The sequence below is a fragment of the Dromaius novaehollandiae genome, chromosome 17 (assembly GCF_036370855.1).
Source record: "Dromaius novaehollandiae isolate bDroNov1 chromosome 17, bDroNov1.hap1, whole genome shotgun sequence".
Classification (NCBI taxonomy): Eukaryota; Metazoa; Chordata; class Aves; order Casuariiformes; family Dromaiidae; genus Dromaius; species Dromaius novaehollandiae.
In genome coordinates this window covers 7,792,852-7,816,818 of record NC_088114.1, presented here as the reverse complement: position 1 = coordinate 7,816,818, position 23,967 = coordinate 7,792,852, and the positions used below count along the sequence as shown (strand labels likewise).

At 36.7% G+C, this 23,967-nt stretch overlaps 1 protein-coding gene across 13 annotated transcripts in view; it reads right to left on the bottom strand.

The window, feature by feature from the left end:
* Positions 1–23,967, bottom strand: part of EP400 (E1A binding protein p400) — a 51,609-nt gene that overhangs the window by 22,460 nt on the left and 5,182 nt on the right. For 7 of the 13 annotated variants that reach the window (XM_064522052.1, XM_064522053.1, XM_064522055.1 and 4 more), the window contains exons 3-26: positions 23,519–23,629; positions 19,536–19,620; positions 18,987–19,094; positions 17,906–18,285; positions 17,321–17,623; positions 16,403–16,588; positions 14,864–15,004; positions 14,682–14,760; positions 14,346–14,398; positions 12,811–12,868; positions 12,097–12,186; positions 10,653–10,760; positions 9,707–9,900; positions 9,336–9,513; positions 8,524–8,660; positions 7,971–8,140; positions 7,303–7,477; positions 6,769–6,905; positions 5,953–6,139; positions 4,886–5,052; positions 3,716–3,870; positions 2,957–3,193; positions 1,721–1,885; positions 631–798 (exon numbers count right to left, since the gene is read on the bottom strand). In XM_064522052.1, coding sequence (XP_064378122.1) covers positions 631–798; positions 1,721–1,885; positions 2,957–3,193; positions 3,716–3,870; positions 4,886–5,052; positions 5,953–6,139; positions 6,769–6,905; positions 7,303–7,477; positions 7,971–8,140; positions 8,524–8,660; positions 9,336–9,513; positions 9,707–9,900; positions 10,653–10,760; positions 12,097–12,186; positions 12,811–12,868; positions 14,346–14,398; positions 14,682–14,760; positions 14,864–15,004; positions 16,403–16,588; positions 17,321–17,623; positions 17,906–18,285; positions 18,987–19,094; positions 19,536–19,620; positions 23,519–23,629 — 3,772 coding nt within the window. The remainder of the gene's footprint in view (positions 1–630; positions 799–1,720; positions 1,886–2,956; positions 3,194–3,715; positions 3,871–4,885; positions 5,053–5,952; positions 6,140–6,768; positions 6,906–7,302; positions 7,478–7,970; positions 8,141–8,523; positions 8,661–9,335; positions 9,514–9,706; positions 9,901–10,652; positions 10,761–12,096; positions 12,187–12,810; positions 12,869–14,345; positions 14,399–14,681; positions 14,761–14,863; positions 15,005–16,402; positions 16,589–17,320; positions 17,624–17,905; positions 18,286–18,986; positions 19,095–19,535; positions 19,621–23,518; positions 23,630–23,967) is intronic. The other 6 variants (XM_064522061.1, XM_064522062.1, XM_064522064.1 and 3 more) reach the window with 4 other exon arrangements.

The following is a 23,967-nucleotide window of genomic DNA, read 5'->3' as shown; positions in this document are numbered from 1 at the left end:
TCCAGGGAGCAAAATCCTGGCATTGCATTTGTCATCATTTAGCAATCTGCTGTTTTGATGTAAATGCATCCTAGATAGCAATATCTCCATTGTTTTTTGATCAACATCTTGGTTGTGTTTTTAAGCAAGGAACTGAACACATTTGCAGCAAGGGACCAACCAGCTCAAGCACTATTTACAGAGGGAAAGGGAAAACAGTAGCTTGACTAGATAGAGAAGCAAAGAAAATTAGATAATAGCAAAATAAATGTGGAAAAACAGAAAAAATTGCTGGGCATTCCTCATCGGTATAAAAAATAATCGCTTAGATCTTTCTTTGAAAGAAGTAACAAAATATTTCAAATGATTCTTCCCATAAAAATCTGACCTAAAACAGAACTAGTAAAGAGAAATTCTGAATAATTAATAAGGCTTGAAGTTCTCCCAGCTTTGGACTAAAAACATATCCAAAACTCCAGTACAGATTACTTGCAAATCACTAGTCAGAAGGAATGAGATTTCTCTCATAGTATACCCGCTTCTGAACTCAACTTTCAGAATTGCTATCTGTAACAATTTGGAATATACATGAATGTGCTTTTAGTAGTTAAACATGTAAATAGAGATGTTTCTTCAGGCTAGAAAACCTACCTTGCTGTGTCACTGCTGTGGAAGTTGGCACACCTGCTTGATGCTGGTTTCCTAAAGCATTCAGAGCATTCTGAACAGTTCCAGCTTGGGAGACTGTCTGCATGACAACTGGACCCTGAGGTCTCAAATACTGCTGACCTGGTGCTGAAACAATTTGAAGAACACTTCCTGCAATGGAGCAGTTAAAAAAAAATTAGCCTGGATGGAGCGGAAAAGAATCAATAGTGTTCTCTAGCAAAAGATACTACTGGAACACAGATTACCATTCATACAAGGCAAAAGAAGACAAGGAACCTAGGTAGTAGCTGTTCTTTCTACAAAGTATTAACAATAGGTCATTACTTCTCCAAACCATGTTAAATTTTCTTAGACGAGTCCACTATACCAATCTGATTTAAAGTTTCATAATCTCTGATAGGAGGAAAACGCCTAAGTCTTCATAGTTCCAGAGGAGTTTCACCTTATCAGGATATCATTCTAAATCTAAGTATTTTACATGGAATTTGAAGAAAATCCAATCAACTCAAAAATCCTCACTTAACATTCCCTCCATTTACTTTGTTGGCCAAAACTGAAGCTGCTTCTTCCACAGAGAATCAAGTTTTCCAGGTTCTTTTGAATTTGGCAACACACATAACACCCAGAGGGGTAATTTGAGAGCAAAAAATATTGTCGGTGAAGCATTCAGGTGACAGTAATGGCTGGATCAAAATACAGAGGTACACTGATCTTGCAGTATTATTTTGAACATTTCAAAACAAACTAAGAATGTCCTCAGTTTTGTCTACTTCTACTCATCAAGTAGTTTATCTAAAATAACATCTCAGTTTATTTTAACTGTATGGCATACATGCAGGTGCATATTCAATAATAAAATACTGAAATACAATATACAAAAATAAAGTAACTATATCCCTCATGCATTTGACATGCATTTATTTTTCAAGTGAGAGCTACCTCCTTATACCTGTCTCACACAGAAAACAGCAGAACAGTACAAACAGTGGGGGGAAAAAAACTTCCTCAAAGTTAAGTTACCAAAACCTGAGCATTTTAAGCACTGGAAAACTCCCTGTTTTGAATTAAGTACCTTGTAACTGCAGGGGCTGCCCTGCAGTGAGCTGGCGAAGTTGGCTATGTGACAAAGTAAACTTGTTCCCTTGAAACTGCAGTGTTACAGGGGTCTCTGGCTGAGCGATTCTGCCTTGTGCTCCTGCTATAGAAGCCAGCTGGGCTATTTTTACTACCTCACCACCTGTTAAAGAGGGAAACAAACATTAAAAACACAAAGAGGAGGGTGTTGTTCAATATTCACAATTCTAAGTTTTGGTTAGTAAACTGGTGCTGAAGCGCCTTCCATGCATAATTATACTTAGTGCATCAAAAGTGTCATATAAAAGTTAAGCAGGTATTATTTTCTATATTTGTTGGACAAACTGGAAAAAAGCAGATTGTTTAAAAGCTAAGAACATCAACATTTTAGAAGTTATAACTTTACTTTCATTAGCAAAAAAGGTTAAAAGCTACCTGAAAACTCATGTGACACTTTATAACAGAACAAGTATAGACACTAAAGTGATTTCCACTGCCTTTTCAAGAGCATCAGGAAAGGTTTAAGGAAGAGACAAAAATATTCACACATACAGCAATATAAATACACATTTTAAATAGTCTGAAGATTAAAATTTGCTGATGAAGCATGATTTATATTAAGCGATCTGCACTTAGACAAATCAAAAAGCTTTAAAGTGACAAGGACCAAGCTTTTTGTGATTTAAATGCAGAAAGGTTAGAGGCATTTAGCATTAACTATTACAATACTGAGAAAATATTGGCATGAAAATTTAGCTTTTGTAAAGGCAGTGCATTACCCCAGAGATAAAATTAATACATCAGTGCTCAGTATTCTATATACATGCTAATAGGCAGTGCACATACAACCTTAAAGCAAAGCCTCATCGCTTTTCTCTGCCTAACAGTAGCAACTCTCCTCTCTGCGAGAGAGGCCTTTAGCAGATGGATTAGTGTTTAATATGAAAGGAATAATTAGGATAGAGCTAAAACATTTGGTTGGAAGGAAGTCTTGCCAGCAGAAGAAACATGCAGAAATAGGAGATTAAGTTGACACCACTAATGTATGTCCACAGCAATTCTATTGTTTCTTATCCAATTTTCGATTTTCCTTGGTCATAAGCAACGTAGTGAACAAGGCTAATCAGAAGAGTGAAAAAAAAACAACGATTCTGTACACATTTTAGGGTGCCTAGTAACTTAACCTCATTGTAGTAAAAAGGTGGGAGAAACCTTGAAAGGGGAGGCCACTTACTAGGCAACCGTGCCTGGGCCTGAGAGGTGAGTACCAGCCTCTGAGGCAGCACACTCTGTTGGATGGTGTGCGAGGGGGGCTGGGGCTGGGGCTGGCCCAGCTGGGAGGCCTGCGCAGTGGTCTGACCCCGCTGTTTCGCAGGATTGGCAGTGCTAGTTGCTGTGGTGAAGGTCGCTGCTGGCGGGTGTCTTGGAGCACTGGTGGAAGCCTGAGTTGTCTGAAACTGTGCTGCTGCAGCTGCAATCAATAAGGTTTGTTTGTGCAAGCTGTTAGAGGTTTTAACTCCACTGTCTTAAACAACCTGCATTAAAGAGAAACCTTCCAAGAGGATATTAAAATGGCTACAGGAATGGCTTTTCCTTACAGACTGGGATTTTTATCCATACCTATTACTCCATCCTATTTTTACAACATTGTATTTGGTAAGCATTGTTTAAAGGCTAAATAAACACACAATAGCACTGTAAATTCCCACGTTTGACAGAACATTACACATGATCTGGGTTTAAATACCAGCTGTCCCATATTTATTCCATACATTATCAGTTAGGTTACACAAAGCTTAGTTTTGCATTATACTGGCAGATCAAACTGTACAAACTAGTGGGGAAATGTATCGGCAATTAGTTTGTTGGTATTTTTAAGCCATTAGTATTCTAGACCATTAAGCTAGAGGGAAAAAGAGAGTTCTATTAACAGACTAACTTGTATCAGTGTATTTAGAGGTTTATGTAATCAACATAGCATTAACTCTCCTACCTTGATTTGAAGAAACTGTAGCTATGGGTGACCTTCCTCGAACTTGTCCCTGCTGAGTTACTGTAGCTGTGGTCACTGTGCGTTGTACTTGAGTGCTTGGAAAAACTACTGTCCTGCCCTCGGGTTTCTGACCATACTGAACTGGTTGAAACAACCTGGAAAGAATAAGAAAGTCAAAGCCTATACAAAGATCATAATTTGGCTTTTAAAATTAAACTCTGTCAGCAAGTGGAAAGTATAAACTTCTCCCTGGTGAAGTTGATGGTCTATCAATTCTAGTCCATCAATCAAAAATCTGTCAATGTTTTTTTTTAATAGAATACATCTCAGGCTATCACAGTTCTATCTTCATAAAGTAATCAAGCCTACAGCTTCACTAAATCTTTTAAGAACACCTATAGAACACCTATATCAAGAAAATATAGTTGGCTTCACTCGCCAAACTTCAAGAGCAGTAGCAAGACTAAAAGAAAAAAAAATTGAAACACCCTTGCCAAGCCTATATCCAAGAAATCAACCACCAAAAACAGAGGCTCTTTTAAGGCCTCTGAAGAACTTTCAGCTGATCATACCAGATGTTAATCTCTTGCTGACAGACGGCTGATAAAGTTGGCAAGACTCACTTCAGAAAGCTTAACATATGAAAATGCCACAAAATCAGTTAGCTAAGCTCCAGAAAGAAAATGCTTACTGCAATGCATCCAGTTAAATACAGGAAGAATTAAGAATACTGCAAATAGCTTAAATGATCTATCCAAAATCCTAGAAAAAGATGTCAACATCCCTGCAGGTCATCAGACAGCTATTTTTCATCAGAAAAACAGCTCCACATTACTTTGAGATCATTGGTTCCATATGACAGAAACGCTCTTAAAAATCTACAGTTATAAAACTTTCTACATCTCTCATAACAGTGCAAGCACAGCTAATAGTTTTGAAGAATCATTTCCAATATTGCAAAACAACATCACAAATGATATGACTCCAAAAATATTAAAATAGAATCTCTAGTTTTAAGATAAACAAGAATACAACCGAGTAATAAAATAAAGCAAAAGTCTGAGGTTCTGTGTGAGATACAGAGAGATACAGACAGAACTCTGTAGACATATCAACAGAATTACATTTTCCTTCTTTAATTCTAGCTAAATGGAGGGCAGTTGTACATACCTGCTTGGTTTGAGCTTCACTGGGTTGGGCCTCGGTGGTGGTGGAGGGGAGCTGTAGATCTCTTCAATAAGTTTTCTAGTAACCTTTTGTTTTGGCAAAGTTTGTGCTTCATAATGAGTCATTCTGTTTTCCACTCCAATCAGATCAAAAAGAGACAAGTCTGATTCCTACAAGCATTGTAAAACAGGGTTTATAATTGTATGTATCATCACATAGAATAAAGCACTCTCCATGTTCCATGCTGAATTTACTTTCTGTATTTAGCAAAAACTGTCTAAAAGTTTTGGAAACACATCTTAGGCTGGTAGACGCATTTTAAGCATCAGAATAGGAGGAAACAGAATTGAAATCATTAGTCAGTCTTACAGAAATGAGTGCAAGTCACTATTTTACAAATCTTCACATACCATAATATCCAAAGAATCAAGATGAACTCTTAGAATGTGTTTGTTGACTATGGAACTTGAATGCCAAACTAAAAAGCATCCATACACATTTGAGAGTAGAAAAATACTAAAGATGGAAAATAAGAACAGCCAAAAGCATTGTCTCACCTACTCCATCATTCATCCTTCTCTTTAATGAAATTATTTCTGTTTACCCCAAAGAAGGGGAGCATTTCTTTAATGATAGTACAAATAGCAGTACTTCAAATGGATTAACAGAAGTGTAATAATTAACTAACTAAAGCGTACTAAAAGGTCCTGCTCTCATTAGCTACCAAAAGCAGAACAAAAATTATAGAACCCGGTAAACATGCACTGTGCTACCCAAAGTGTTTTTGGTGTAGGAAAAATCCTGCAGACATGAGTATGATGCAGAGCAAAGCTGGTTTCTCTTCAACCACACAGCTCATGAAGAATTACTGACTACAAACCACTTGAAAACCTCAAACTACTATCAAGAAAGAGAGATTCAGAAAGTATGCACTTGGTATGTATGGCTATGGAATAATGCAATCTTTCTATTTATAAACTTCAGATAGACTGATGATGCATAATAAAATAATATTAAATACTGAAATTCTACACAGGCATTCAGAAAAAAAAAGTTTACTTTTTACTCACCTTCCAAATATCCTTTTCTAGGGCACTCAGTACTAGAGACGCCGTTCTGTATTCCAGTGTTTCTGACACAAAAGAGGTACTTGAAAGCCGAGGGTTTATCAGATCAGGGTGATTACAAATCCTTTGCAGCTGCATCAGGACATGCAGGACACTGACAAAGTGTCCACTTTTGAGGGCTTCTTGGGTTCTATCAAATAATTTGTACAGAAATACATCAATTTAAGCACAACTTTTATAAAATCATAGAGAGATGCCCTTAAAGTGGCAAGGTGAAAATCTGAAGTGCAGTGCGTTTTGCAAAAATCTTCATACATGCTTAGGTTTTATATAGGTCTTTCTAGAATATTTTAAGTAGCACTGTAGTAAATACAAATTTGGAAACATGAAACTTAGGGACCAGTGCTATCCTAAACTCAGACACAACCTAACCAGCTCCCTATGCTCTACCCACACTTTTTTCTTTCTGTTTCATTCCTCCACCTATCACAAACCACTTGACAGCACAGCATAGGTAAAAGTGGGGGACAACACTTTAGGCTTTATGTAATAAAGAACACCTTTACAAATCCTATAACAAAATAATGACAAAATTGACCATTACAACTTGATTTAAAGCTTCTAGAGTTAAATGCATATGTTTGCCATTAGGCTCAGAACAACACCAGCTTGTAATTTTAGTCTGCAATGTAATCAAATTCTATTCACTAGTCATGATAGAAAAATTCATAAAAACATGCTGAACCATGACAATCGTTTATCATCTTGCTTAAGCACGAAAAATGAGAGTGCTTTTTATCTACTGTTTTAACTCCTTACCCTGGTTGTAATATGACATCTTCATACATAGCTTTTTGTCGACTAGAAAGACGACACTTTAGCACATGTTCATACTTCTTTGTTAGCTGCTTTTCAACATCTCTCTTTGATCTTCGCAAAATAAATGGCTGAATCATCTGAAACATTTCATAATTGAGAAAAAAAAACCTTCTCTCACTTCAAAGATGCAGTTTTACAGCAGGAAGCTAAACCCACTCACATCTAATGCATTTAATATGATAAACCTCATATATCATATACAATTACATTGTTACGCACACAGTTGTTTAAGTGCTATTTGTTCTTTAATTTCTGCATGCCATGCTTCAAAATCTAAGCCACCTATTATTTTTAAAAGAAACCTATCTATACTGTTCTGGTAGCAGAAAACCCTGCTTACTGCAGGAGTTCCTGTCTAAATTGAACAAAGCAGTAATAAAAGCCAAACATTTTGAGTTAAATCACTTGTTTTTTAAATAAATCAGTCGTGTTTAACTACTGTGGTAGGGAAGATGAGAAAAAATAACAACATACTCTGTGTAACCTGATGACCAGTTTATGGCAATAATCCTGGTTCTCCTCATTAGCTGCTTTTACTGGAAAATCTAGATAAGGTCTGGAAATTCCTGGAATCAGAAAATGTACCATGGTCCACAGCTCCATCAATGTGTTATGCAAAGGAGTGTCTATCAGAAGCAAACGATGCTGACTGTGAATAATAAAAAAAGATTTTTAACCAATATAGCACCTAGATAGCATCATTATCAAACAGACCAATATTCAAACACTACATGTACTGTAGTTCTGGGATTCAGATACACAGAAGAAATAAGAAGTAGAGTTAAAAAAAATTAAATCTAGGATAAATATCTTTTCAATTTTTAATATGCTAGCAAGCTACCTTCTTCATTGCAAAGTATCGCAACATATCAGGGGATTTTTCTGGGAGGACAGAGTATCAGCAAAGAAGAGTTCTAGTGGTATGTTAGTTGCAACCATGAAATGCTGAGCATGTCTCTCAATGCTGACTTTCAACTGAAGGTACCTCTAGTTAGTGAGCACTGGAAAACAGCACAGGAATTTGGGCAACCCAAATACGAGTTATTATATCGTTCTTTTGAATAGGAAAACTGATAGGACATGAAGAGAGAGAAAAAAAAAATGCCAAAACATCACCAATAGGAAAACGGTCTACTCCATACCTTCGGAGACTGAAAAGTGCCTCCCAGTGTTTCTCCGTCATGTTCTTTATTTGCTGCATTTCATCTACTATTAAGTATTTCCAACGCATTTTCATAAATGCTGGGTGACCTTTGAACAGCTGTTTGTAGGAAGTGATACATACATTAAAGCTGTTGGGTTCCATCCATTCCTACAGAAAAGGAAAGAAAGAGTGAGATAGAAAAACTAATGCAGAACTCTGAGGTATCTTACAACGTGGTATTTATTAATTAGGAACAGAAAGATACTACGATCCAAAGCATTTTAAAAGACAGTCTTGGTCTCTGAATTATAGTTGGTTCAGAAAGCAAATTAAGTATTGTATGTATTGTTCAAGACCAAGAGAGTTCCAAAAATACCTTTGAAAGTCCAGAACTGATAGAAGTGAATCTCTCTGCAAAGCAACTTGTAGTGTTAAAAGCTTCTTATATCTCATCAGGATATAAGGAACACCGAGATAAATGCAGCTTAAAGGAAGATTCTCACCATCAAAAATGCACAATACAGCAGTGTAAGAGTTGCAAAATACAATACCTGTCTCTTTGCCCTAAGTTCTCTTTGGCTACCAAAGTAGAGAAGAATTTTCAATCCTGGACACCAGCGTTTCAATTCCAGCTCCCACTTCAATATGTTACAGCTCCGTACAACAACAAGATGAGGACCCCAGTTACCTACAGAAGGTAAACACAGCAGTTGACAACAGAAAGAGATTCATGATAATGCATGTGACTTATCTTCTCCCCGATTTTTGTAAGTGCAGTGTACTAAATTCATTGTTAAAAGTGAGACCCAATAACAACACAAATAGAACTATTCTAGTGACTAATCTATTCTCTGTTATTTTTCAGACCCAAAGTACAACTTGTGTACCTAATAACTATTTTTCCCCCAATTACACCAACTGGTTGAATAAAATATATTCCACACCTCCACAACAAGCTTTGCTTTACTTATGTTGTCAAAGCAACCTGGCTACAACACTACCAATGATACTTGAGATGACATACAAGGCACAGCTGTCCAGCTCCTTGAATTTAACCACCTGTGGCCATATGGTCATTAAACAATTAGGGAAGATTTTTTTATATGTTTTTATAATAGTAAACTGGGTTTCTGAAGGATTTTGACACCTGGAAGGTAACAGCAGATTGACCAAACAGTATACTTAGCATGAAGGCACCTCTATGTCACATTTAATATAAGAAGGTTTTTCTAACATAACCATACTGTGTATGCTAACTAAAGTCTAATACAAATCAACAGAAAAAACTGACCCAAGACTATGATTCACAAAGAGAACACTGGCCCAACACCTGTCTAAAATTGAGAGAGATAAATTAAGTTACCTTCATTACAAGCTAAGTGTGCAAAAAAGGCGATCACTTGCACTGTTTTGCCAAGCCCAGCTTCATCTGCCAGAATGCCATTGAGATTCTTCTTGTAGAGCTTTGCTAACCAATCAAGCCCAATCTTTTGATATTCTCTGAGAGGCCCATACAAAAGGGACGGAGTATTATATTTTACCTGTAACGAGAATGAATTGATACTTTTTTTCTGATTTAAACTGAAGGACTGTGTCATAAAGTATACCCATTTTACAGTTCAGTAACTAGAAAAATACTTATTGTTAATTTGTTGTTAAAAGCTGCTAAACCACAGGAAAGCATTCTTTATGTAGAAATAAACACACAGAGTAGCAGAAAACAAGGAGTTTTACCGCTGTTGTTATCCTTGAACTGCCTTTAGGCAACAGCACTTCTGCTGCAGCAGCAACTTCTGATATGTCTCGCATATGCTTCTTTGGAGGACTTGATCTGTCTATACCCTTGTACTGGTCAATGCTGAGAAGTGAGTCTATGAGGACAACTTCTTTCTGAGGACTCTCCCGGTCAGAGATATGGTCTTCCATTTCTATGAGAGAGAAAAATTACATTGGTATTTTAAACAAACGTAAGTTTACAAACCACTTACACAACGGAATTGAGATGGCTAGAATTCAGATAGGGATCTAAAAGGAAGTAGCTAACTTTTAAGAATAACTGTATGATCTTAAAATGAAAATAGCTTAAACTAAGGAACACATTCTGGGTATTCAACACTAGCGAGGCTAACAGGATCATTAGCTTTTTACAACTTCTAGGGAGGTCCTCTCATATTTCCTAAAATCTACCCTCAAATCTACAATTCTATCATCACATTAGTATAGAACAGATGGCAACCATGTAATAATAACTAGTAATGAAATATCCTGCTTTATTCAGTGTAGAGAGGCTCTTCTATGGCTTACTGCTGTTCCTGAGAATCTCTCACACATCATGACTTTAAGACAGGCAAATATTATCCTCTTTTCACATACTGAGAAATGAAAGAAATGGAAGAACTTCTTCACAGACGATTATCCAAAAGACATTTAGCAATATCAGGAATAAACCTAATTTTTTTAACACTTATTCCAAATACTTAGCCAGAAAGCCACTGTATTTTCCATTCGTTCTCGCACAGAACATTGTTCTGCACTTAAAAATGAGGATCATTGAAAATGTGATTCACTCAATGGTTTTATTTTCCTCTAGTACAAACTGCCTTGTAAAAGAGGCTCTAGGATCAATCAATTTATTTTACTCTACAAGTCAGGACTTTCCTCTAAACAAAAAATAACTTACCTTCTTCACTGCTATCCTCTTCACTGTCTGGCTTAGGCTGGGGCCAGTGAAAATTTTCTGCAAAGGCACCTTCATACATCTTTAGTAAATCATCCAAAGGCAATTCAGCTGAAGATCATTAAAGCAGGTAAGTTTAAAATTATCAAAACTTTGTTACAATCAATACCAACGTGTTTAATCTCATGACATTCCTCACTGTTACATAACACACTAGTCCTCTATGCAGAATTTAATTGAAGAGGTTATTATTAGTTGGAATATGGCAATATTTATTTAAAGACCTGGATGATGGAGAACACTTGCATCACACTGAGACTTGCAGCATAGCTAAGTAATCTGCTCATCCAGCTTGCTTTCTACTGCATTATAAACTCACTATGTAAACCAACAGTACGTTAGTGGTTAGAAAGATAGGGGCATCAAATCCAACTGAGTGGCTGAATGACAATCAAAGACTTCAAAAAGTCTCCAAATGGAGTAGTACCTCAACCCTACTACAGTATCTCCATGATCACCTGTTTGGTCTGTTGAGGCAGGAGTGTACAAGCTGCTGTTGACCAGTCAATCAGGAAACACTCTCCTTACGAACCTGGCTGACTAGCCAAAAGTTATAATGCCTCCAACTGTCCAGTTGGCTGCAGCCACTAAGCTACCAAACAGACCAGACAAATAGATTTGGAAACTGAATACTGATTGCCGAGCAGGCCTAGCTTAACGGGAACCCTGACACTAAAACTCAGCAAGGTTTTTACCATGATAACTGAAATGATCCCTATGGGATACTTTGCATACATCAAGCTCTGCATAGCAGTTGTTGCTGTGTTGCTAATGGAAAAGGACTGCTAGCCAGAGCACTATCGTCCCTAAAAGCCCCTTTCCTTTCAAGTATTTATACCTCTAAGACCAGCACTACAGAGCCCTTTCAGACTTATCAGGTGCACCGCAAAACCCTGAGATACTCAAAACACTTCATATAATTTTCATGTTTCCTCACACATCTCTAACTGGGAAGAAGCAGCACTGCTCACGATCAGTGGTCTGATGAAACTCACTATGCTGACAGATAAGTACCACCACCTGGTCAATTTGATACACTTTTGTTTTTAAATGTTTATCATGGGCACATAGAACTTAGGTTGGGAGTCTTCTGGTGTGAGGTTTTAAAGAAGTACGATGCGTAGAGAAATACTTTTTCTCAAGCCACATTGCTTGATAACTAGTTAAGTACATGAACTGCTTTACAAAGTACAGATATCCATCATCATCCCATAAACTAACTGCTACAACTTCCTGTACAGAAAAAAGAAAAATACAGATTATATGATTGAACATCTGAATGCATTCAGCTTTTCATCTGATAACCCCATTCACAAACACAGTAATTGCTATGTGTTTTCACACGTTATTTCAGAGCCCACAAAGAAGCAGCAAGCTGCATGCCCACCTTCTTTGGCTAGGTTAGACAATTCAGTTTGATGGTTTATATTTCCTTCTTTTGCTTCTTGTTCTTCAATTGTTTCCTCTTCATCTTCAACTAAAATCAAAACAAATGCTAACTGTGACATTCAAATCACATATTGTAACCTCACTCCCTAAACCCCCTAAAGTATACCAGCATAGGACATTATGAAAGGATTCAAAAAGCATAAGACACACGGAAAACAAGAAAATCTGAGAGTAGCTATAACTAGATCTTAAAGACAAGTGAAAACACTCCTGCCTCAGGACAAAAGGCAGTCCTGAAGTGTTAAGGGTTAGCTGACAATGGTCCCCAGAGATAGATTATTCTGGAGATATAAACTGGGAATTTTTTTTTTGGTCATAAACATGACACACAAGTCATCACAAGAAAGTCACTAAAGTAGATGGATTATCCAGTCTGAAAGCATCAGAAAAAGTTTAAGATTATTAGTAAGGTTTAAGAAAGGAATGAGGAGAGAAAGAATCAAAATCTACCAACAATGATGGGAGTTTGTTTCCAGTGAAAATTTTATTTTCCCTAGTTTACTATCCAGTCTCTCAAAGCAGTACATGAGAGTTGATATTTGGTTTGCAAAAAGTATTTGGCACATGCAAATCTGAAAATCAGTGGTTTCAGGGTTTTATTATATAACTCACATACTGCACTATGGACAGACAATTTTGAAAAGCGATTTACCTTCCTCATCAGTCAAAGATGTGCTTGCCTTTCTTTTCCTTCCAGATGATGACATACCCTAGCATTAAATAATTGAAATGTTTAAAATCATAGAACACAAAGCTAGGGATTTTTTGTTTTCTAAAGAAAGCAACAGGTGCCTTGCAATGACAGCAGCTAATAGACACTTAATGCCTATCAGTATTTTTCCAGTCATGGAAATAAAACAAAAAAGGGGTCTTGGATTACATTTACAATATCCATGTTTAAACCAATTATCTTCTCCCCTCCTTTTGTTTTTAAACTCTCATCTTTAGTACAAATGACAAAGAATAAGATTTTTGACTATGCAGTCTGAACAATGTCAAGCCTAGGTAAAACATGCATGATTTCAGCAAGATCAAAACTATGCAAATCCATTTTGGAATTGGAGTGTATCTGTTCTGCTTTACCTAATGACCTACCAGCTACTGTCAACCTGAACTAGCAATGCCATGTGAAAAAGCACAGTGCTGTTCAGACTGATCATCTCAGGTTAAGAACAACTACAGCTGCATTAATGACGCTCAGCGAGACATTTTCGCCTGGTTTGATTTTACAGATATAGATACCCTGCTTCTGTATTGAAGGTGGTTTGCAATCAGCCACTTCAAGTGTCTGTAGCCCAAACTACTCAGCTCCAGTGTGGCACAGAATAATAATACAAACTTTCCTTTAAAAGCAGTATTGAAGCACAGAACTTTTATCCAATTTGGAATCAAGGGCCAAGTCTTCACTAGTCAATAAAACAGCAATATGGCATAGGCTTGTGCACTGGCCTACAATTGTTCACTCTCAACTGTCCAGAGCAATCTGTAGCACGGTTTGGCCAGTACAAATTAACACAGTACTAGGCCACGGTTTGGCTGATAACACATGCTAAAGCTTGCTCCTAACAGGAAATTCAGATGCAGGCATTCTGCTTGGTGTGAGGCGAGCATTCCAGCGAGTGGACATCAGCTGCGTAATGGCAAATGGCTCAGGGCCACAGAACAGTCCCCACCTTGGTTTTTTTCCAATTGCACAAACATAGCCAAGGAGTCCTAGCACACATTTCATCTAAGGCAAAGTATATTTAACTTCCATTCAGTTTGACTCATTCTGTGACATATACCTACATATCTCAGGAGATAAACTATGACATGGGCTGCAGAACAGCTGAAAATGAGCTTTCATGCCTCACAAAGTTTATCCCTGTCTACAGTAGAATAAATTCCTGCCTGAAACAAAGTCTGGCAATTAATTTATGCAGTTTGTGGTCTTACAACCTTAGAATGACTGATTCAAAGCCGCTGAATAAACATGAACTCTTCCATTAAAAGGTATATGTCAACCACAACACAATTCCCCAATTCACTGTTAAAGGTTATGGTTCATAACCAAAAATAATGATATCTGTGCTAATGACTGTAAGTTCAGTTGTCACTAGCTACACAGAAATCTGCTTATCATCACTGTGCATTTAAGGAACATATTAATTTAAATTAATCTGATGTTTTTAAGAAACAAAGACTTACCATTTCACTTTCTCTTTCCAATAAAAGGTCTTCTATAGGTTTTGCATCCTTACCTGGAAAATTATTATACTTGATGTATGCGTTAGTTACTTAGCAATTTTATATTTCTTAAGTTAACTTTTAATTGCATCCAACAGAAAACACAAGAACAAAACAAAACAAATCCAACAGAAAAACGAAAAAAAAATGTACTTTATTGTTCAGATCTGTTCAGAACCTATTATTAGCATCTACTAATTCTATTGCCAGTAAGATGAAACTCCAATTCAGTGAAATTATACAGAACAAAGGGATGGGAATTTATACTGGATTTCTTATGAAATGAAATACAATTACCTTTCTTTGAAATTTTCTTTAAATTCAAAGCTTTTTTCCTTTTCTCTTGAAATTCAATTTGCAGTTTTATTTCAACAACCTAAAATAGAAATCAAGTCTAATAAAGCATTTACATTTTATAAATAAAATACTGAAGATAAAAAGCAGTGACTTACAAAAATATTAAAGAGCCACCATTTTACCTGTTCGATGTTAGACCAGAAGTATTCTATTTGTCTAGCAATTGATGCAGCAATTCGCCTTAGTTTATTCTGTTCTTCCTTTTTAGCGCGCTCTTCATTAAGTTTCTTTTCTTCATGATAACGAGCCACAGTTCTTACCATCTAAAATACCATGAGAAAGGCTGAATTAGGTTACCTCAATATATAGAACAACATATTTCTTAAGATTTTATTAGTTAGCAGCAGCTAGACGTTGACAGCAGTTTAAATACATCTAGCACTTACCTCCAGTATTTCTAATTCCTACCATCTCAGTAAAACAACAGACATGAAAAACAAAGGAAAAAAGAACTATGACTAAACAATCAAGTAGGGAACTCTTAATTCACCGTTCTCTCTCAATACAAGAATTAGAGAAAATCTACTGAAATTAGCAGCAATCATATAAAAGAAAGCCTTTTTCAGACAATACATATTAAGCATAGAAATCACACCTCAATATGTCACAGAGACCAAACGTAAAATGAGTTCAAAAAGAGAGGATATATATGAATGAAAGACAGGTCCATCAGCGTCTGTTAAAAACTGATTCAGCTGCTCAGGAGATCCCTAAAATGTTGACTTCCAGAAGTTCGAAGGATACTGCCAGGGGAAGGATCATTCCATATCTGCCCTGCCTATTTCTCCTATTCTTAAGGAAACACCATTTGTCACAAATAAAGTACTTCAAATTCAGATTCAAATTATTTTCAAAATGCAGATCTGCATTCACAAGATAATACATCTATTTTAATATTAAGCTTCTAAGGAAAAGGGTCCTGAATTTGCAGTGTTTCGGGATATATCATAGAAAACAAAATGCCAAATTAAACTAATGACCTTTAGTTGTTCTCTTCGTTACCCAAAATTGGTCAACAAATGTTTCAAAAGAAAGTGAAAGATTGCCAGAATCCATAGCAAACCCTTATTTAATATATGTAAAGAGATTTTACACATTTCATCTCAAATCAACCCAATTTTCATTCCATCACTAAGTTAATTATGCCCACCGCGTGGCTCTCTTCCCCTACAGAAACAGTTCTATACCTTGCTTTCACTGCTGCCCCTAGAACTCTCTGATTTCTCCTTCATCTTCTTCTGAGATGAACAAAAGAACTAAGCAGAGAACCACACCCAATGGAAATTATTTATGAAATTCTGTATTTACTTTTCATTGAGGGGAGTGAGTGATATGTGAGACAGGCAGGATGGCCATCATTTTTAAATATGACAGTTAACATACATACTGAGACCCCTAAATAAGTTATTTTATTTCAAGAGGAACAAAGGCCACAAAACCCAAAACTATTATTTGCATCTCAAATCAATACAATTATCAGTTCAGTGCCAAATGCTAGATTTTCCAAAGCTAACAACATGGCTTCTCCTTTAAGTTAAAAATCAGTGCTTTATATTCTTAGCACTTTTTTCCATAGAAAGAACTGTTTAAATAGCTTTGGTACAAAGTTGAATGACACCAAGATTAATGTTTTGATTCAAAATGATGTGTTTTTCAAGTACCTTCTTAGCAGTTGCCATCTTCCACTTTCTCTCTTGAGCAAAATCAGTTGCCATCCACTGCATTTCTTCCAGCAAATAATCCCAGTGAGATTTGGGTCTTGGAGCCTCCTGGAGTTTAGGAAGTCGCCTCAGGGACCATAAACCTTCCTTCCTTAGTTCTGCTATTCGCTGATGGATTTGATTTTCCTTAAAAAAAAATGTACATATCATTACAAAGAAGCTACATGATGCACCTGCAATAGCAGCCAAATATAAAAACAATATTTGCTCCAACTTCATCAAAATACTTGACAGCAAAAAAAAAAAGTGTAACAACATGACACATGCATTATACAAATCAAGTCTGAATATTTTATCAATGTAGGAATTACCAGACTAAATTCAATTTTATGCATAAACAGAATCACAGTATTTAACCTGTATTACAAAAAGTACCTTGTTAAATAAAAGAATGAAGAGGTTCACTGGACAGCACAAAAAGCAAGCTACAAGACATATGCAAACTGCAATCAAATAATTCCTTTTTTATAAATTGAAATTGCAGCTGTATTTATCCACACAGAAACACAGAAGAGGGTAAAAACATCTTCATTCCTAATACTTCCTAATTTTTAGAGAAAACAAGTTCCCTATGAAGTTCCCATTAAATAAGCAAAACAACATGTCTCTAGTTTATTATAAATACAAATAAGGCCGCAGCTGCCTTGAATGACTAGATAGAATCAATATAGTAGAAGGAGAAAGAATACAACTCTGGGAAGACTTATTATCTCATTCATTAACAGCTGCGACTTCAACTTCTCTGAACTTTTCTTTAACTTCTGTGTAAAGGCAAAACCCAGTAAGTAAAACAACTTATAAAACACCATATACCAAAATATACCACATACCATATGCCAAAAAAAAGAAGAATCTTACCAGCTTTACTTGCTCAGCAAGCTTGTCTTGAGAGTTGTCCTGTGGTAATACTGCTGCATTCTGAGCTGGACTTTGTGTTTTAGGTGCTGCTGCTACTGCTAAGCCTGGGGGTTTTGAGGCAATAGGAGATAATGACTTGTTAGTTGCTGGAGACGTTCTGTTTGTTTGTACTGGATATGTAGAAGGCGGCGTTGTGCCTGAAATGGTTGCTGGCGCAATGGATGAGGTAGGCGGTAGCGTATTTGCCGTAAGACGCTGAGAAGACTGAGCAGGATCTGCAGATGGTCGTGTCAGAGTCACAGTCTGCCCAAGAAACACACTTGTTAGTGATGAGTTTAGTATTTGATGCTGTCTTAGCCTGCATTGCAGCAGAATGTAATGCTGACCTAACTTTAACCCAGTAAAAAAATTTACACTTGCATTTTTGTAAGGGAAGGATTTTTGTTTGAAAGCTATGTGTAAGTGTGTTTGTCCAGTGGAGTTAAAAAATGTTAGAATCTTTCACATATTTTCAGGAAGATAATACTGTTATATTTCACTGCGCATTAGAACAGACATTTTTTTACCCCAGTAAAGCTCATATACCTGTTGCTGTATCGTAGCTTGTGGTTGTGACACTTGGTTTGGTGTCTGTCCTTGTACGTGGATTGCTGGTGGCACCTGCTGCTGAAGCGGTGCTGGAAGCGGAGCAGAAGTCAGGGGTACACCTTGGGGCTGGATCTTCACCTGAATCTGGGGCTGAGCTGGAGATTCCACTATCTGTGGTTGCTGCTGCGAAAGCTGCAGCGCAGCTGGGAGAGATGTCATGGGGACATTTGCAGGTTGCAGTCGCCCTGGCAGCTGTGGCGGTGGTGTATGCAAACTTGCTGCATTCTGCACTGGAGGACCTTTAGATGGGTCGTACTGTTGCTGACTCTGTTTCTGTCCAGTTAGCTGTACAGTTTGAGGAGCGGGAGGCATCCCACCTACAAAGCAAGAGAAAACAAACACAGATCAAATTAAAAGGTCCAATGCTCTCTGCTAGTATAATGAGGAAATCAACTGCAAGTAGACTGATTTGTTACTTACTTTGCCACAAGACACCATCACTTGAAAATACCACATCACAATCACAAAGTAAATCACCATTACAATAAACAGCAAGGTTTTTCATGCACAGGACTACAACTAAAATTTGGAGTACAGCTATTGTAAAAAACATGTCATTAAATGTCTTCTGTATTTCCTACACTTAAAAAGAAAAGGAGTGATGAGCTAACAGGAATTTAACCTGAAATAACAGCATCAAGTCTAAATAACATTTAGTTATTAACACATTCACTCTAACATATGTTCTAAAACCCAGCATGACTACTGAATAAAAAAAATGCCATGTATGTTGCAAATTAGGAAGTTTCCTTTTCACAAACCATTGGCTCAGTTCCAGGATTCTCAGATTAACCATTTTGCATCAGCACCTGTGACGTATTTCCATGCCCACATGCACCTTTGGAGCCCGTCACTCAGCTCCTTAAACAAACCAGGCATTGCATACCAAGTATTAATTTACATGGAGAAGTATGTGGTGGGACTAGGATCTTGGAAGGCTGGAAGCCCAAGTTTCTAGTCCCATCACGAACATCTCCTTGTTAAATTAATGTGCAATTGGCATGTGGTGACACAGTACCTTGTGCCGTTGGCATTAGCTGTTGAAGAGGAACTCCTGAAGCCACACCCGGATGCTGAAAAACCATCCCATGACGGCCCACTTCAATTCGTGGTCTCTTAGACGAATCTGTGATATTCAAATTCCATTTATGGCATGGTATAATGGAATGGGTTCAGTTTTACAAAGCAAACTACTACACATGATTTCAACATCAGCTCAGAAAGCTACGACTACTATGCATGTGTAGCATTTATGAAGAACATGCTCCAAGGGCAGAGTCCCTTTAACTTCAAGTTGGCCATCTCCAATCTTCTTAGCCAGAATAACCACTCTAACAATGTTTCTATGCTTGCCAAATCCAGTCCTATGTATTGTGAGTGGAGTGCACTCTTCACACAGCACCATTCACAATAGATAGTGCTAACAATCTGGCAGCTTCCAAGGTGAGGCAAAACTGTATTTCAAGAGTTACTGAACAGTGGGCTTCGTTAACTGTTTGGAAAAAATAAAACAAAACAAAACAAAGCAAAACAAATTAAACTGAAATTCTGTTTGAGAGGAACATACCTGCTGGCACAAGTGCTTGTCTCTTAAGAGCTTCAATTTCTATGGTGTTCACAGTCCCCGTAACAGGAGTTACTGTATGTGTTTGCTATCGGAAAAAGAAAAGAAATCACAAAAGTTCAATATGTGAGTAGTCTAGCACAAGATGTAAGTTACAAACAGATGTAAAGAGGCCACTGGAGAATGAATTCTTCGAAACAGGTGTAAAATGAAGAAAATAAGACTGATCCAGTATCTGCTAGAAATTTTGTGCCCATATCGCACCGATACTTTTCCTTCAGTTTAAGTTTCAAAACAGCAACTAAACTGATGAAGCTAATTGTATATAATACACATTTGCTTTTTTTTTTTTTAAACAGTATCAAATCCAAGAAAACATAGCCTGTAAAAAAGTAAACTTGGTCAAAAGTTTTGTGATTTCTGTTTTTATAAATGGAAGTCTTCACTAATGTATTACTCTTCATCATTTGCCTAATGCTTCAATGATGTCATAACAACACAGTCATACAGCGTACAGCTGCAATAAAAAGCTGACATGACAGAAATTAAACATTGTGACTTCATTACAGGATTAAATAGAAGGGAAATTAGATGAGGAAAGAGCATTTATATCAAAACTAACTGTATCAAAACTAACAAGATACAAAAATAAAAGTCAAAACATTTGTGAAAGATAATCCTTTTCATTCTGTGTAAAACATCAGTAACAGAGTTTAATTCTCATCTTGAAGACAGTTTAAGCTTACGTAAGAGCCTCCACCACTGTCACTCTCATGATACAGTTCTATGGGAGTTAGCACTGAAATACTTGAGGAAAAATTGCTAAGACTCAAAACATGAAATGAAAGAATCTCAGCCAAGTTACAAGTTCCAGTTCCAGTTTTGCAGATGCAAGACTTGTACCTGTTTGCATAGCTAGCAAAAAAAGTACCAAGAAGTAACTTTATGTTGAGAAACACAATCTTCCTAAAAAGCTACCGTCACCTCAGAGCACATTAGAACTTACTATACATTTTGCCTGAGGATAAATATCACATAACTATGAATTAACAGGCCCGGAAGAACACTATGAATACTGTGATGGAAAAGAAATCGCAGGGCTTCGATTCAGCAAGTTGGAATCTTATGCAGTAACATTATGCAGAGCATTGAAACTTTTTGAATTATTACAATTAATATCGGCAAAGATGGCAGAACCTAGATAATGCTTTCAATAGCAGATTCAGATGGCAGATTTAGATAAAGGATTTTTGACGCAGATGAGTTTGGATATATGATGATTTCCATGCTCTCTGGGCCCTCAGCACTACTAGCAAGTACTTAACAACGTCTGGCAGTGTTTGTACAAGCCCAGTTCTTTTCAGTGAGTTTTGAAGTCCTGTTTTTAAATCCTCCTCAATGTTTAGCCATGCTATATCCAATATTCTACTGTGAAACTTAATATGAGAAAAATAAGGGCTATCAATAGAAAGGGCTTAAAAGGATCTATTAGAAAATACAAAGAAGGCCTTTAGGTAAGTCCAAGACAATGAGCTGATTTACCACTCAAGTTCTCCAAGTGTAATTTGCTGTTGGTAAGAGCCTCCACAATATACATGTACAGCGAAGTTCTTCCAAAAGTCTTTGAAAACTTATTATGACAACAGCTTTTGTATCATTAAACATGTCCCTAGTAAAGACAGCAACTTCCCAAAAGAAACTTCTCACTTGTTCATAGTTCTTTTATTCTCCATTTTTAATAGAAATTCTACCAATGTAAATTAAGTCTAAGTAAACACCACTCTATACTGAAGTAAACTGTAGCAGTCTCAACTACATCTTCAATGTTTCTTTGAACAATATTAACAGACCAACATCGTCACCTAAAATGACTGGGTTTAAAACATTTCTTTTTGAACAGAATACATCTCCTACCATTCAGATTGTAACAACAGCTAAAAGTAACAAAATTTAATACTTCTGCTGCTGTAAAGGCATTTGTGGCGATTCTAGTGATACAGCCATACTGGTAAGATATGAATTTTAGCTTTAAGAATATTTGACCCATATTCACCCTTAATGGTCAGCAGTTCGCTGTCATATCACACTCAACATGAATTTAGCTTTCAAATTCTTATTTTCTCCCAAAGCAGACATGCAGCATATTTTATGTCTAATAGCCAACGTCTGGCAGAGCATCATACACTTAGGCATTTACAGAATTATTCAAAATAACATCACAAAAACATATGTTATATAACACTTTTGAATTAATTAACAAATCCAGCATATTTGCTGTTTGCATCAAATGCCTTCTGGGACATCAGTCTAAGCAGATATATTCTCCAAGCTGCTTCCAATGCCATTTATCTGATGTGCACTTTTACTCTGTATGATTGCGTTCTCGCAGTTTCAGGCTGCAGCTCCACTTTCAAATTTTTGACTAACATTTTCTTAAGCCTCCCACTTGTCTGCATTATCATCACCTAATTTAGGTTGGACGCTTCAAAGAGCAAAGATGATATGTTTTTATAGACTGCATTCACATACCACAAGGTATGCAGTAGGACTAAAACTGTCCTAAGTTTAATTAAAATAACAGTTTTCTGGAGGTCATGATTATGCAGCATGTCCACAATAATCATCTTGAGTGCTGCACTTACGCACTCAAAATCGAATGTCAGTGCTGATCAGGATACATTACTTGCCTATAAGCGGTTACAAAGAGAAATATTTATGGAAACAGATGATGCTCCCTGTTAAAAGTTGGTGCTAAAAGCTATTATCGCAAGTACACAGAGAGTTTTGTATGTGTCTAGTATGTACTTTCCAGTTTTCCTAAAACAGCTTTGAAATGCTGTAGTACTTTGGAAACTACTTCATCATTGGTGTAGCTGGAACTTAATGATAAGCATAATCACTACAAGAAATAACCTGACACAACATTACATATCTTAAACAATTTAGATGAAGCCTGACTACCTAAGGACACTCCAGAACAAGTAAGCATTGGCCATAACAAAGCTCTCAGTGCAAGTCCCTTTACTAAGCAACTCATCTGTAAAATACCGTAATGAATAACCCATTTGTTGTATATGGGAATACCATCAATTTTACATTGTTTTTTACTCTCTGTTTCCCAAAAACTAGATGAAGGTAGTGCAGACTGTATGGCTTTTATGGCAGAGACCAGTAATTCACCCTGTACCATTTGCTATTTAAGTGTATATAATTGAGCTAATAAGTAAGCATTTTAGCTGCAGGGGAAGTGGAGTATATTACTTCTCCGGGTACACAAGCAATGGTGTCCCAGTAACACAGTGCTGGGGGTAGCTGTATACACACATACTAGCTTGAATCTAAAAGCTGCATCATCAGTGATCCACAAAAATAGTAACCGATTACCACATTCTCTCTGTTTTGTACATTGTTCCCTCATTCAAAAATTTGTAAAAAGTACCTATAAAAAAAAAACTAAGTACTTCAGTTTCTTCTTGCTATCATTTATGGTAGAGCTAATGAAAAGGTGTTAGTTATTTTAAAAAATTGGGAGAGGTGTTATTAATGTTATTTGAAATATTTCAAGGAAGGTAAAACCAATGCCTTCTGCAGCCATACTCAAAACCTTTAATAAACAAAGGAAAAAAGAAAAGAAATTTAGGAGAAATCCACAGTTAAAATGCCACAGACAAAAGAATCCACACTACCACTATGCAGAATGCACAAATGAACCAAATGCATTAGGGAAACAAAAGACAAACAAACCAAAGTGAAAACATTCAAGCTGAAAGTTAATGAAATAAGCCAGCAACTTTGAGACAAAGATTTAACTTCCTCAACGCTCCATTAACACTGATGCATTTTAAGATTGCAAAGATCTTTTTGATTTGTTTAGATGATAAGGGATGGGCTCTTGGGAAAATTCTAATTCATCTAAGAAATACCAAATCTGAATGAAGAAAAAAAATCTGGGATGAAACTACATTTTTAGAACCATTGAAAAGTACCTGAAATGGTTGCTGCTGGGATGAAAAAGCAGCAGAAACATTTGGAGGAAGCTGGGTTGCTATAGCGACAGGAGTACCAGTCTGCCCATCCTTTCCTGTCACAACCTTTACCTGAGAGAAATATTTTGGGAAAAAAAAAGGGAGAATCATTTTCTTTTAAAAAGTTTTTCTTCTTTTTTTTTTTTTTAAACTGTTCAACACACTTGTTTTTTACTGATGGCACCTCACTGAAGAGGGGATTATAAGTAAACGGCCATCAGTGCAGCTTGGTTTGAACGCAGGCAATTTTTGAAGAGTTCTGTTTCACTTTTAATAGCAGAACAGAGTAAGGCCTTGACTATCTACAGTGACCTCTCACCACTGGAAAGCTTTTCTTAAATCCAGTTCACATAAAAGCGTGGTTTAAGTTTAATGATTGCATTCCTAATGGACAAATTAGCATGACAGAC